The 14,858-nt window shown below is 39.7% G+C and overlaps 1 protein-coding gene across 1 annotated transcript in view; it reads right to left on the bottom strand.

Annotated features, from left to right (window-relative positions):
• The window catches only part of LOC109045473 (rab proteins geranylgeranyltransferase component A 2-like), a 59,789-nt gene that overhangs the window by 27,237 nt on the left and 17,694 nt on the right, over positions 1-14,858 (bottom strand). Inside the window, exon 8 of the mRNA XM_019063351.2 lies at positions 13,730-13,952. Coding sequence (XP_018918896.1) covers positions 13,730-13,952 — 223 coding nt within the window. The remainder of the gene's footprint in view (positions 1-13,729; positions 13,953-14,858) is intronic.

Below are 14,858 nucleotides of genomic sequence, written 5' to 3' on the forward strand. Positions count from 1 at the left end.
GAAGATCCGGTTACATCGAGTGATTCGTTCGCAAACCGGATGTGAGGTGAACGCGCTCATAACAGACCCGGGAGAGAAGTCAATGCTGAATAAAGTAGTAGTTTTTTGATATCCTTGGACCAAAATGTATTTTCGATGCTTCAAAAAATTCTAACGGACCCTCTGATGTCACATGGACTACTTTGAAGATGTATTTATTACCCTTCTGGACGTGGACAGTTTACCGTACATACATTCTCAATGGAGGGACAGAAAGCTCTCGGACTAAATCTAAAATATCTTATACTGTGTTCCGAAGATGAACGGAGGTCTTACGGGTTTGGAACGACATGAGGGTGAGTCATTAATGACATAATTTTAATATTTGGGTGAACTAACCCTTTAAGAGGCGTAACATTTCTGTCACACACTTGAGGCATTCAGCCAATCACAACGCAGAATCACAATCAGAGCACACTTCGCTTTTCAGACCGATGAGCCTTGTGAAAATAAACGCATTTCAGAAGGCAGGGCATAGAGGAGAAATAATAATGTACAGTATGTGGAAAATAATGTGTTTTTTTAACCTTAAACTGCATAAACACATTTCATTACACCAAACACACAAAATAATGTTCTTTTTAGCAGCATCATATGACCTCTTTAAGAAACAAGCCATCGTATTTTTTACGTTTTTGAAAGGATTCTCTTATGCTCAGGAAGGATGCATTTATTTAATCAAATTTATATATTTTTAAATATTACTACAATTATAAATGTTTTAATTTTAATTTTCAATTTAATTTTAAAATTGATGGCAAAGCTCAAATTTTCAGCATCATTACTTCAGTCTTCAGTGTCACAATATCCTACAGAAATAATTATAATATGTTGATTTGTGTCATCACCATTTATTATTATTATCAACATTGGAATAAATAACAGGAATTAATTGTATTTTAAAATATATTCAGAAAAAAATCTTTGAAATGGTAATAATATTTCACAATATTATTGTTTTTACTGTATTTTGATAAATACAGCCTTGGTGAGCACACATATTTAGAAAACAAATAAGCATTATATATATATATTATAAGCCCCATATTCTTTCATTAACAAGGCATAAATATACATCAAAAAGATGGCCAAAGGTTAGGTATTAGGCCACATAAACATTTCTAAAGACACAGATTGTGAGATTTTGCTCTTCACGCCAAGCTTAAGAAACAGGGCAGAAGGAAAAAACTTCTGGCCTTGTCTACCCAGATTAATATAGAGACATGGCATCTTAATAAAGTGCAAAGATAAAAAAAAGAGAGGCTAAATCTGCCAGCAATCATCTGGGCCTATCTCCTGTCCTCCACAGAACCCCATAGAGGCAGCGGGGAAGCCCTTTGATGTCATTAACCCTAACTGACAGACGTTTAAGATGATATTACTCTAATTAACTGCCCGCTGTCGGCCGCAATGATGCAGTCGGGCAGAGAGCGTGGGCACTGCCTTTCCCTCTCCAGGCCCCAGCACTCGCCCTGGCGACATCACTCGCCATCATGGCTAAATTAACAGTTGTGAAAATCCAGTACCCCCACAAGCCCCTGCTCTTTATAGCTTCTAAATGGCATTTCAGTTCCTATCAAGACAGGAATCAGGGGACGTGATTTTTTAATACGGTAACAAAACAATGGAGGCCATTAATAGCCCAACGCTGTGACAGCGCGCTCACTGATGATTTATGAGTTTGTGTATAATTTGATTATGCTATTAATTCCACTGATTACAGCTGCAGCGAGTGTGGAGAAGGTCACATCCAAAATAAATCTTCGACAACTCCCTCTTTCTCGTCACCTAACACCCTACCCCCCCTTCACCCCGCCGACATCCCCACAAAACAACTGCCTCCAACTAGTTATTTCTGTAATTAAAAAGTAATGTAACAAGAAGCACAAACAAGCTCCGGGCTCTAATGGCAACATCACGGCAGAGCTTCAAATAAATTGAACAGAGCCTTGTAAGGACGGAGGCTTTTTTCATGCCGCAGGAAACGCAATGGTATGATATCTTAGCGTTTTCAGAGATAACAGGTTAAGATAGCTGAAGGCTGCAATCCATAACGAATTTCACTTTGTGAGTTAAGATGCTCTACTTTGTGTTACTGATATGGATCTATAAAAAGGATATTAAGGTAAATTTTAAAACCGGACATTCTTAAAGCTACTTGGTACTATAAGCTTCAATTTAATTAAAATACTGTTCAAAAGTAATTTTTTTTAATGTTTTTGTAAGCAGTCTCTTATGCTCACCAATTATTTGCAGCAATGCAGCAAAAACAGTAAGATTGTAAAATATTCTTATAGCTTTTAGTGTCACACAATCCTTCAGAAATCATATCTAACATGCTGATTTGGTCCACAAGACACATTAATTGTTTAATATTTCTGTGGAAACTGTGATACATTTTTCCAGGATTCTTGAGGAATAGAATATTCAAAACAATAGAATTTATTTTAAAACTGAATTTTTTTGTAACAATGTAAAGGTCTTTACTTTCACTTTTTGATCAATGAATAAAATAATTCATATTTAAATAAAAAATCGAAATGTAGTATAACTAAGCATAGAACAAATAAAGAAGTTAGACTATTTTGACAGGCAGCACTCTTAAAAATAAAGGTGCTTAAAAGGTTCCCCAAAGTTAAGAAAAACAGAAGAGCCATTTTTGGTTCCACAAAGAACCATTCAGTCAAAGGTTTTTTGAAGAACCATCTCTTTCTTACCTTTTTATAATCTGAAGAACCTTCCTTCAACACAAAGAACCTTTCATGAAACAGAAAGGTTCTTCAGTTGTTAAAGTTTCTTTATGGAACAATCTAGACAAAAAGGTTCTTCTATGGCATTGTGAAGCACCTTTATTTTTTAAAAGTGAAATTAAAGATAATTAAGCTAAAGTAAAGATAAGAAACTGTACTTTTATTATTGATGAATTTAACCCCATTTTATGCACAAATGTGCACACACCAACTCACTCCTTCAGGTTAATTAGACTAAGCCTGTAAATAAGCACCATCAGGGTTCCTACTAATAAAGCAAAATTAAATTCCTAAAATCAGAGATCTCACTTTTCAAACAAAATCGTTATTATCTTTCAAATTCTAATAAATAAACAAAACAAAATGGTACAAATAAAGTGCAGCACAAGCAAAGCATGCACTGAATGTGGCAACTTTAACACTTGAAAGAATACTATGGCAAAGTTATTTCTTATTATCAAGTACCATTTCATAAATATGGTTGTTTTCAAGAGATTTCCAGGATTAAATTTCAAAAAGCAAAGTTCAAGCACTTCTAGCACCTAATATGAACACTGTACTACGTCTAAATCTTAAAATAGACAGAAACAATTCGATAATTCTATGTTTTCACCCTGTGTGTTGTGTCCCTCAATTGATTGCAGTATGAAAAAAAAAAATAGTCATTGTTGTAAAGGGTTCAGATATGAAGAATATGCTGGAAAACCAAAGCATGTGCAGGACCTGGAGGACTTTTCTAAAAAACAGTGGGCTGTTTAACAACTTATCACAAAGCAAAAGAAAAAAGTTGTGGCTCATCCAAGTAATGGCAACCAGGTAAAGTTCACTTACTGTTCCCACAGCACTGAGAATATTTAATGGGATGTGTTCGATAAAAACATGAACGATTATAACTCTTTGTGTGGTGTTAGCATAAGGACACAGTGTTTGTCTATACACGATAAGCTATGATATTTTACGACCATTTAATGCAAAAAACCAACCAATTCCAATGGGTTCACATACGTATGCCACTGTACAAAAATAAATTGAAATAAAATTACAAAAAAATTTAATAAATTAATAATTAAAAGGGCCTTTGGACTATTTATGCTTGTTTGATGAGAACCCAAAAATTACAGCTCACCCTCTTTAAACAAAAGAGCAAAACATTCTGCACAATTTCCCAGCAGATAGTCAATAATGGGCCGGAATTGAAGCCATTAATCTAAAAAATCTTGAATGCATCCCTTGTGACCTGTTAGATCTCAGTCTATTAAACAAAAGGAGGAAAAGCTTGACTCACTTGATTAAAGCAACACAACAACAACAAAAAACCTGATGCCACATTTGGACATGCTGCTCCTCCTCAAAAGCCAAACCAGGTTTGGAGGGAAAAAAAACAGAGTGCCCATGGGAGGCCCCAGAAAAAAAGAGAAGGTTTTATTAGCGTTCTGTGTGCGTTGACAATAAATCCCCTTACCATGCAGGAGATGCTAAACAAACAAAATTACCACACGCAGCAAAGACCACTTACCTGTCAGGTTCATTGCCTGCAAATTCGCTTGTAATCTAGGGTGCTGGAAGCCGAGTGGGGGGCTAATGGTTGGCCAATAATTAAAAGAAAACAAAGCGCCATGCTGGCTGGCAGGCCTTTCTCTGTGAAAAAATAAATCCTGTTTGGATCTGAATAAATTAAATGTTTATTGCTCCCCGAGAACACACGGTAAAGGGGGAGGAAAACGAATGACAGAGGAAACGCGACATATGAGGGAATGCTGCGAAGACAATCATCGGCTCTAATTAATGCATTTCCCCATCCTCTCAATCTGTTTCTGTTTGACTGTTGTCTGATTGGAGCACCGTGATCGCAGGTGCAAATCATAACCTGTCACGGCCAAATGTGTTTACCGGGCTGAATGGATCACGGCGGCTCCAAAAAACATCCCAGCGACTGAGATGGGGGAACCGGAACGGAGTGCAGGAGACGAAAAATGGCAGTCAAAGTGCCAAAGGTTATTTAGAAATTAAAAAGTCTCTGCTGTCAAAACTTGAGGGATAATGCGGGTGAGGACGCTAAAGCATTTCATCACTATATTAGCGGAGCTGCTCGCTGATCTGTGAATAACTGAAAGAGTGAGCATTATTGAGCTTGCACCTCCATCTATCACCTGCAAGCAGGTATCAGCGTGATGAATGAACCCGCCTCCCTCGCTTGCTCTCTCCTTCTGACTTTTGTCTCTCAATCCCTCGCATTTGTCCCTTCTGAGGTCCGTCTCTTTCCTCTCTTTGATCTCTTTTTCCTCCTGTCACCTCTCTGTACTGCTTTATTTAAGTCTTTTAATTCTCTAGTAGACTCACCTGTCTGCTCTGGCATTTTGTAACTGTAACTGTAACTGGCATTTTGTAACTCATGTTGGCAAATGACACAGTTGGTATAAAATAAAAATTCTCCCTATCTATTTTCTAAATGAATGTTATAGATCCTCAAATTTGGACCTTGAGATCCACTTTCCTGCAGAGTTTAGGTCTAACCATAATCACACTCACCTAAGCAAGCTAATCAGTGTCTTCGGGATCATTAGAAAATCACAGGTAGGTGAGGTTGATCAGGGTTGGAGCTAAACTCTGCAGCGCATTGGACCTCCAGGGTAAGATTTGAAGAACCCTGTTATAGATCTTATTATGAACAATCTGTACATTTATTAATGTTTTGATTTCGTAATGTTTTGATTTTGTTTTAATCATAATGTTGTAACTGGACAGCAGCCTTCTCTCTGGTGATGTATGCAAGACTTTTCCAACCATTTAATCTGCTTAAACCCTGCCCCTGCAAGCTTGTGTTAATCTATCTCCGTTTTTGAGTGCAGCTGTGTCCCCCAACCTACTTTTTTTCTTTTTTAATAATCTGTTACACTCAGATTTACTTCATTTGAAAGAAAAAATCTGGTACTAGAATGTAAAAAATTATTTCACACAGTCATAAATAAAACAGATTACTGGAGTATGTTTTACAAGAAAGTACAACTTTAGTCTTTCTACTTCAGAATTAACTCAAACAATTGAGTAACAAGTGGATACCACATTTTTTCAGCCTACTTTAGTTTCATTGCAACATAAAGGAATAGTTCATGCAAAATGCTAATTTTGTAATCATTTATTCAACCTCATGTTGTTCTAAACCTGTTTGACTGACTTTCTTTGTGGAACACAAATGGAGATATTTTGATTAATTCCAAGCTGCTCTTTTCCATTTAAAGAAACTTACTACTGAGCTCCAAAACTTTCTTTTTTATTTTATTTTTTTATATATAATTTTAAAGTGGTCCCATGGTATATGAAGAGTTTTTAAAATCACATTTAAGACTTTTTAAGACCTGCAGAAATAAAACTAATGCTGTATGTCCATACAGAACCTATATGATCTCAAATTAAATAATTTATCTCAGATTAAACAGGCAGCAAAACAGGGTCATCGCTTTCTGTCCCTGTATAGACAGCAATGTAACTGACACGTTCAAGGCCCAGAAAAGTAGTATATAGATAAAATAGATAAAACAGTCTATGTGACTTCAGTGGTTCAACCTTAATTTTATGAAGCTACGAGAATACTTTTTGTGAGCAACTACTTTATTCAACAATTCCTTCTCTTCCATTTTAGTCTTTCATGCATTGTGATAATCTTGTTAACGCACGTCAACAACTGACACAGAAGAGGAAGTATTAACCTTCCTGTCTTTCTTTACTTTCCTCGATTGAATTAAATGCCATACAGCTTATTGTGTGACCAAGATACCAATAATAAAAAGCAATATGAATCTGCATCACATTTATAAGGTGCGTTTTAACCATGAACATGCAGTTTAACAATGACAATAAACAACATCATGATTTCTGTTTATCCCTCCCCATATTTAAAACCTATTAAAATTATGATTAAGACTTGTGTTATATACATATAAGATATTTTGTACTTTTTATGACCTTAAATTTGATAAAACTGAATTAAAGATACTTTAAGGACCCACAGGGACCCTGGGTCCATATTGCACACAGTATTGTCTCCTGGAGCCATTCAAATAGCTTTAGTTTTCTGGGCTATTTTCATGGTGCTTTTCTTGTAATTTGAGCTTGATGACCCAAATTACTTTCTCTATATGGAAAAGAGCAGCCAGGACATTCGTCAAATTATCTCCTTTTGTGTTCTATGCAAGAAAGTCACAAAGGTTTGGGATGACATGATGGTGATTACATTGGCATTTGTAGGTGAACTATTTCTTTCTTTATTTAGCAAACATGGTCTTTCTTCCTTTTTTGGGGGATGCATTTTACAACATCCATTTTGTAAACCGTCACTGACGATTAAAAATAAATACTCACTGCACAATTTTAAAATGAAGTCATGGAGAAAAATAAAGTCAGCGGTGACAACTGTTTCTTGCGTTCCCTCCGCAAATGATGGACAGCTTGCAGGTGGGTTCATGCCTCAGTGCGCTAGCGTGCTTATCTGAATGTCAGCAAGGGTGATTAGTGGAAAACTATGGAAATCAAAAATGCTAATGCCTCTGCCTCACAGTCGAGGAGGCGCATTAAAATTTGCAGGTCTCTCAAATGAGACACGTCAAGCTTAAATTGTGAGGTGGAGGGTTAAGTTGCCTTTATGTGGAATTATGATAAAATCGTATCACAGAACATGATTACATAAGAGCAAAAACATCAGCCGACACAATCAAACGCAAATTCTAATGAAATATTGGTGTCTATCTGATGCGTTTACATTGTAAGCGACATTTTCCAATTGCTCTGATATTATTAGCCTGATCTATTTTAGCACATCAGCTATACAAGCTTATTGACATAATGTGTATGTAAAAATAACTTTTTCTAAGATCAGAGCTCAAAGCAGAGATTGGAGTCATATGTGCATTTTAGATAAACACTCCACTGCTCTGCTTGTCTTTTGGGAGATGTTCTCTGTAACCTGGCCTGATGCCAGCTCATGGTTTCTGTGATGATGATTCCTCTCAGCGGCACACGGCTGAAGACTGCTCATCTCTAAGTGCCACCGTTTCACAGCACTGCTCCCAGCAGACTCAAAGTGCTAAAAGCAAACACTAACGGTCCTGCAGAACTCTGACCCTCCTCCTAACGGCCTGCTTCCTCCCTTCCCCCTCAGATCTGGGAGGATGTGAGCTAAAAGTGACTTGTAAAGAATCTAGAGTTGAATATTAAGGGGGATATATCTTTTCTGGGATATATGTTTTCTGACCATGTTCCACCTAATTATTTTTTTGCCAAAATGTCGCAATTTTTTACTCTCAGACTTAAACAGCCATGTTTTGTTGCTGTGCCAGTAACACTCTCCCCAAAAGCATAAAAAAGAAAGAAAAAAAAGTTGCCAGTCACTGCCAGCATTTTCGATTATTTTCACAAAATTTCATGGCCCCCAGAATATTTAGTTGTATGAATATGTGAAGATGCAATATGTCAAAAGAAAGAATGTCTCGGTTACATATTGTAACCCTCGTTCCCTGAAGGAGGGAACGGAGACGTCACGTCGGTGACCAACGAATTGGGAATCTTGCTAGAGAGACCAATCTACTTCAAGTGTAAACTAAACGAGCCAATGCACATTGGCATGCGATGATTGCATCCAGCTGCCGCTGTTTGCAGTGTGAGTTTAAATAGGCAGCAGATGCACCGCATACTTAGGTTTTCGCTGAGGAGCCGAGCCTGTGACCCGTCCACTCAGTGATCTGAATAATAATCTGAATCTCACTCAGTGAGACTGGATAATACTGGGAAAACATACCCGTTCCACTTGGAACAGGAATTTCCCGAAGGAGGTTTTGGAAGCACTTACACATATGAACAACCGTTCAGGTGCATATGGAAGATTAGAGGTGGTTGTAACCCTCTTGGTAATGGCAGAAGTCTGCCGGGGAAACACGGGCTCTGAGGCTATACCGTGGACTTTACACATATGGGATCCACTTAGGTCTCTACATATGGAACCCAGCCCTCTACTGGTTCTCCCGGATTCATCCCGCAACGTCTGGCTGCTGAGTGGATGGAAGAGCTCAACAGGGTCTACAGTATGGACACTCTGGAGCAGTTATAGCAAGCCAACACTAATCGGGGCCTCTCGGGGCTTTTACCAGTTTGAGGTGAGAACACAGGAGGATACCGGCTCCACGCGAAGGCTATAGAATCTGGCAAACGTGTTGGGAGTCGCCCCATCCGCAGCTCTACAAATATCTGCCAGCGAGGAGCCAGCACCCGAGAGGATGCAACACTTCTAGTAAAGTGAGCTCACAACCAAAACAGGCAGGGCAAACCCTGTGCCTGATAAGCCAGGGTGATGGCATCCACTATCCAATGGACCATTCTCTGCTTAGAGATGCCATTCCCCTACTGCCAGCCTCCGTGACAGCAAAAATGCATGCAGGTCCCCTACCCTCTTGATGGAGGCCAGTGCAAGCAGGAGCAGAGACTTCATTGATAGAAACTTCAGCTCAACTGCCTGCAAAGACTCAAATGGGCCCTGCTGTAGTGCTTTGAGCACTAGAGAAAGGTCCCAAGAGGGTATAGAGGTAGGCCGTGGAGAATTTAGCCTTCTCGCCCCCCGTAAGGAACCTGATGACCAGGTCATGCTTTCCTACCGACTTCCCTTCAATGGGGTCATGGTTAGCAGCAATCGCAGCAAAATAGAGGTGGAGGGAGGGAGGGAGACAGGCTTTGTTCCAACCCCTGCTGCAGAAAGGACAGCACGACTCTGATCGGGCATTTTTCGGGGGTCTTCTCGGTGAGAACACCACTCAATGAACAGGTTCCACTTCAAGGCGTAAGCATGTCTCGTAGACGGTGCTCTCGCCGAAGTGATGATGTCAACTTCCTCTTGGGGTAGGTCACCTAAAACCACCACGTCCCGTCCAGAGACCAGACATGAAGTTTCCAGATGTCTGGACGTGGGTGCCACAGGGTGCCCCATCTCTGAGTCAGTAGATCCTTCCTCAGAGGAATCTGCCAAGAGGGGGCTGACACAAGGACAGGCTCACTGGGGGAAACTCATACTTGCGAAGGACCCGCTGCCAGCTGTGTACCAGTGCATCTGTGCCCAGTGTTCCTTCGGTCAGGCAGTAAAATAACTGGCAGTGTGAAGACTCTGAAGACGCAAACAGGTCTACCTGAGCGGCTCCGAAATGTCTCCAAATCAGCTGGACTGTCTGGGGATGGAGTCTCCATTCCCCGGGAAGCGCAGCTCATGACAGCTCATCAGCTGTCTGGTTGTGCAAGCCCAGAATGTGAATGGCACGAAGCGACCTCAGATGCTTCCGACTCCAGAGGAGGAGGTGGCAGGTGAGTTGCGACATGTGACAGGAGTGTAGAACACCTTGTCGGTTGATGTATGCAACGGTCGCAGTGTTGTCCGTGTGGACCAGTATGTGCTTGCCTTGTAAGCGCCCTTTGAGACGGATCAAGGCAAGGCATACTGCCAGCAACTCTAGGCAATTGATGTGCCAGTGCAGTTGGGGGCCTGTCCAAACCCCCATGACTGCAAGCCCGTTGAACGTGGCCCCCCAGCCGGTGCTGGAGGGATCCGTGTGAACCACAGCATGCCTGAAGACCTGTTCTAGGGGCACTGCTACCTAGAAACCTAATGTCTGACCACGGTGTGAAGGTTTGTTGGCAGGCCGGTGTGACTTGGACCCGGTGAATGCCGTGTTGCAAGACCCACCTCGGGACTCGGCCATGAAGCCAGTGTTCTTATATAATACAGCCCCAGCGGCTTTTCAGTGGGACCCCTGTCCTGCTTTTGAACATATTCAGGCAGTTCAACACCGACTGAGAACGTTCCTGCACGAGGTGTGCTGTCTGTTCGACTGAATCCAACTCCATACCGAGAAAAGAGATCCTCTGCATCGGGGAGAGTTTGTTCTTTTCCCAGTTGACCCGAAGGCCCAACTGGCTGAGGTGCGAGAGCACCAAGTCTATGCATTCACACAACTGATCCTGAGACTGAGCTAGTAGGACCTGGTACTGGTATGCTAGCCCTTTTGAATGCGAACTGCAGGATTGGCCTGTGTCTCGGAGGGATTGAAACATGAAAGCACTCGTCCTTCAGGTCGATCACTGCAAACCAATCTCGGGGACGGATGCACCCAAAGATGTGCTTCTGCATGGCTCATCCAAAACTCCCCATCCCCTCTAGGACCCAGAGATAGAAGAGGGATGAGGCAACAGCTGCACACCAGGGCAGGATGTGTTTCATGGCCTCGGTCTGATTCTGTGCGGCGGAGAACTGCTGGGCAACATTCTCCACTGTGTTGCAGAAGAGAGACACGGGGGCATTTAGGAACGGCATCTTATCGGTCTCCCTCATGTCGGCCAGACTCAGCCAGAGATGGCATTCCTGGACTACAAGAACAGACAACGCACAGCCCAGAGACCACGCAGTGACCTTCGTCGCCTGTAGCGCAAGGTCAGTAGTGGTGCAAAGCTCTTTAAGACGTCCACACTCTTATAGCTCTCACAGTACTTTGATGACACGCACCGATCGGTCTAATCAGTGCTGCCTCAAGTCGAACGCATCTAAGCAGTCTTCAGAGGAAGCATCAAATTGGCATGCTACAGTGTTGCCAAGTCCGTGGTTTGGGGAACTCCTCCATAAAACGTGTATTTTACCCCCTGGAATACCGGTGGATCCCCCTCGAAACGCAATTGGGCGGGTTTTGTTGCGAAAACCTGGCAACCCTGGCATGCTTTACGCGGAAATGTTGGAAAATGCATATAATATGAACGTACTTCAAAACGGCACATTAAAATTACTCAAGCAGTAACAGTGTTACAGTGCATTTCATTATTAAAGACTTCGACCTTAAAATAATATATAAATTAAGGTAATATATATATTCTTATTTATTTATTTAAAGTATTTCTAAAGCAGTGGTTCTCAAACTGTGGGAAGCACGAGTACTGCAGGAGGCATGCGGGCCATCAGCAGAAAAAGAAAATAAATAAAACAGTAAACAGCCAAAGGACGTAACTTAGCATGGGAGATGGATCAGTTTGTGAAAGGGAAGAGAAAAGTCAAAGATGATGTTGCACAGACCCAGGAGGATGCTGGTCATTCAAAAGCTAAATGCAGAAAATATGAAGAGGCATATCTTGCTCTCAGCTTCACACACTGTGTCTATAACAGACTCTACAGTTGTCGCGTCGACAAAGCGACCATTGAAAATCATTTTAACTTTGTGTCAGTACGTCATAAATAGAACAAGGCATCAGTTTAATGTCGGGTTTTGTCGCGCCGCATCCAGTGTAGACAGCGTCACTGGGTTCTACTGTATTTTGCCGCGGCTCGCGTGGTGAGGAGGAAAACCTGTGTGTGTCCTATGCCTTAGCAGACAGCATGAAACCCACAAAAAATAAATAAATAACAGAAAGAATAATAATAAAAATAATAACAGTTATTCTCTTAATGCTATTTTTCAATGTTTCAAGTGATGCAGGAGTTTTTTCCCTATAGATTTTTTAAATAAATAAAAAAAAGCATAATTTTTTCAAAATGTTTAGTGAAATTATTTAGCGCGACCGAAAAAAGTTTGAGAACCACTGGTCTAAAGTTAACAGACAGTTTTTAAAAAGTGCAGTCCACGTTTACATATGTTTATTACAGTGACTTTGAATTACCTAAAGTAGTGTGGTAAAGCAACAGATTTGTTTTTATATTTCTGCAATCTACTTTAGTTTGTGTGATTTGAATATTAATGTTTACACCAGGCTTATTTGTCAGTGCTTTATGTTGTCATGACTATTACATGATTACAGGGTTGGAAGTTCAACAAATCAGTCAATATACTACTGTGATTGTAGTTGTTTAATAAAAAGTCATTCATATCAATTCATGCATCACCTAATTTCATTGTAACATAGGCCTGGCCTACAGAAAAGGACATTTCTGTTTAATCTATCTAATATTGTGTTGGTCATACTATACAAAGATTTTTAGCTTGTCTTTGTTGAATAAAAAATAAAGAGCTTTAAAAATTAATTGCATATTAAATCGCAACTGCAATATTGGTAAAAAACAATTATATTATTTTCCAAAATCATTGAGCCCTAGCGCCACCTGCAACACAAACAGAAGGTAGTGCAACCCACTCAACTCGGGAAGAACCGCAGAGAAAATTACATTTTTGTCAAAGACTACATCCAGATCGGAGTAGATCACTTCCATCAACACCCCCAAAAGCATCCTATACCAATTCCTGGGTTGACATTTCCTTCATTAACATTAAGCAGTTTGGATTTATATGCTGTTTAATGTTGGATGATCACGTTATTTTACATATTTATTTGCTTACACATGCTGTCATTTGTTTCTGCTACTTCTTTGCCTTTTTGTTTATCCACAGATTCTGTACTCTTGCAGAAGATGCGTAATAGCACAGTATAACAGTGAAAACATGGAACTTCGGAAAATTCTGTCAATGTTAGGGAAAGTGTTCAGATGACCTGATTAAATTTGAAAGGTGTTATTTTAGTATCAGTGAGATACCATTAGATTTGACTAATATTTATAAAAAAAAAAAAAAAAAAAAAAAAAAAAAAAAATATATATATATATATATATATATATATATATATATATATATATATATATATATATATATATATATATATATATATATATATATATATATATATATATATTTTTTTTTTTTTTTTTGTGTGTGTGTGTGTGTGTATTTTTTCTTTTAGTAAATCAAGTAAAATTTTATTAAAATGAGAAATTAATCTAAAAAAAAAATAGTTCAAGTGGTTTTTTTTTTATTACAGACAGTTTATTTTCAAAATGTTTTTAGGGTTTTAGTTTTAGGTAACTGTAATAACCCTGATATGAAATGACCTGATAAAGTCTTCTGCTTCATTCTGTAACAGCATTCTGTAAAGTTTACCTGCAAAAGCATTGTGGGATTTCTCCCAGGCCATACAGAGGGAACAGGAAGGGAGTGTTGCCGTAGCGTCCCAAGCATCGCAGGAAGTGCTGCGTGGCCTTTAGTCCTTCCTCCGTAAGGGTCTGCTGCGTCACCATAGCGATGGAGTGCAGGACGAAGTCTTGCAGGTTCTCAGTGAGCTTCTTGTTCTTCAGGAACTCTCTGAATGGTTTCTCGGTATAGTCTACAATAAGGACAATTTCAAATGTTTATAGTGTAAAAGGATAATGTGACCTCCCACCTCCCACTCAGCCTGTCAGTAAACTGTAAAATTACTTGTGCTACAAGGCATTGAATTCATGATTACAATTATGAAACAAAATAATATGATAAGAAATACCAGTTTGCAGTTTGTAAACCGAAACGGAACTGGAACAATTCTTTCTTCCTCCATTACTAGCAGCGAACTATATTACATTAACATTAATGGAGTGCCCTAATGCTAGTATTTCCTGTCACTGTTTAAGTTCAAAGAAGAAGACTTCTATCCAGCGGTCGGGATATAATAGTCCATCTGCCATCAGTGGTTCAACCGTAACATTATAAAGCAATGAGAATACTTTTTGTACGCGACAACAATTTGTCTCCTCTGTGTCTCTCCTCATCACTGTATCGTCATTTTGGAGAATATCCGCTGAACGCAAGCAGCGTACGCTCTTCTGTGTCAGCCGCGCTGCATGGTTGAGCTCTTTTAGTTCAAATCAAAGTGTAAATACGTAATATCCTTGTGTCGCGGCTGAATCTTAAATTGTGTTCTGAAGACGAACGAAGCTTATACGGGTTTGGAACGACATGGGGGTAAGTGATTAATGACGGATCATTTTTCAGATCAGCAAGAAAAGAAAAATATTTCAATTTAACTTGCTTTCCATTTATTACTTAAAGCGAAGTACTTCTTTGATACCACAGCAAATATTACTAGATTAACTAAGAAAGTTAAAGGTGACATCATGAAAATCTGACTTTTACAGGTTTTAAGTGCTATAATCAGGTCCCCGGTGCATCTACCAGCCAAGGAAACGTGAAAAAGATTAACCTAGTAACTTTGTTTTGGTAAGCCTTTTTCTGCAAGCGTCTGAGAAAACGAGCA

This window comes from Cyprinus carpio, chromosome B21 (genome assembly GCF_018340385.1).
Source record: "Cyprinus carpio isolate SPL01 chromosome B21, ASM1834038v1, whole genome shotgun sequence".
In the NCBI taxonomy this organism is placed as follows: Eukaryota; Metazoa; Chordata; class Actinopteri; order Cypriniformes; family Cyprinidae; genus Cyprinus; species Cyprinus carpio.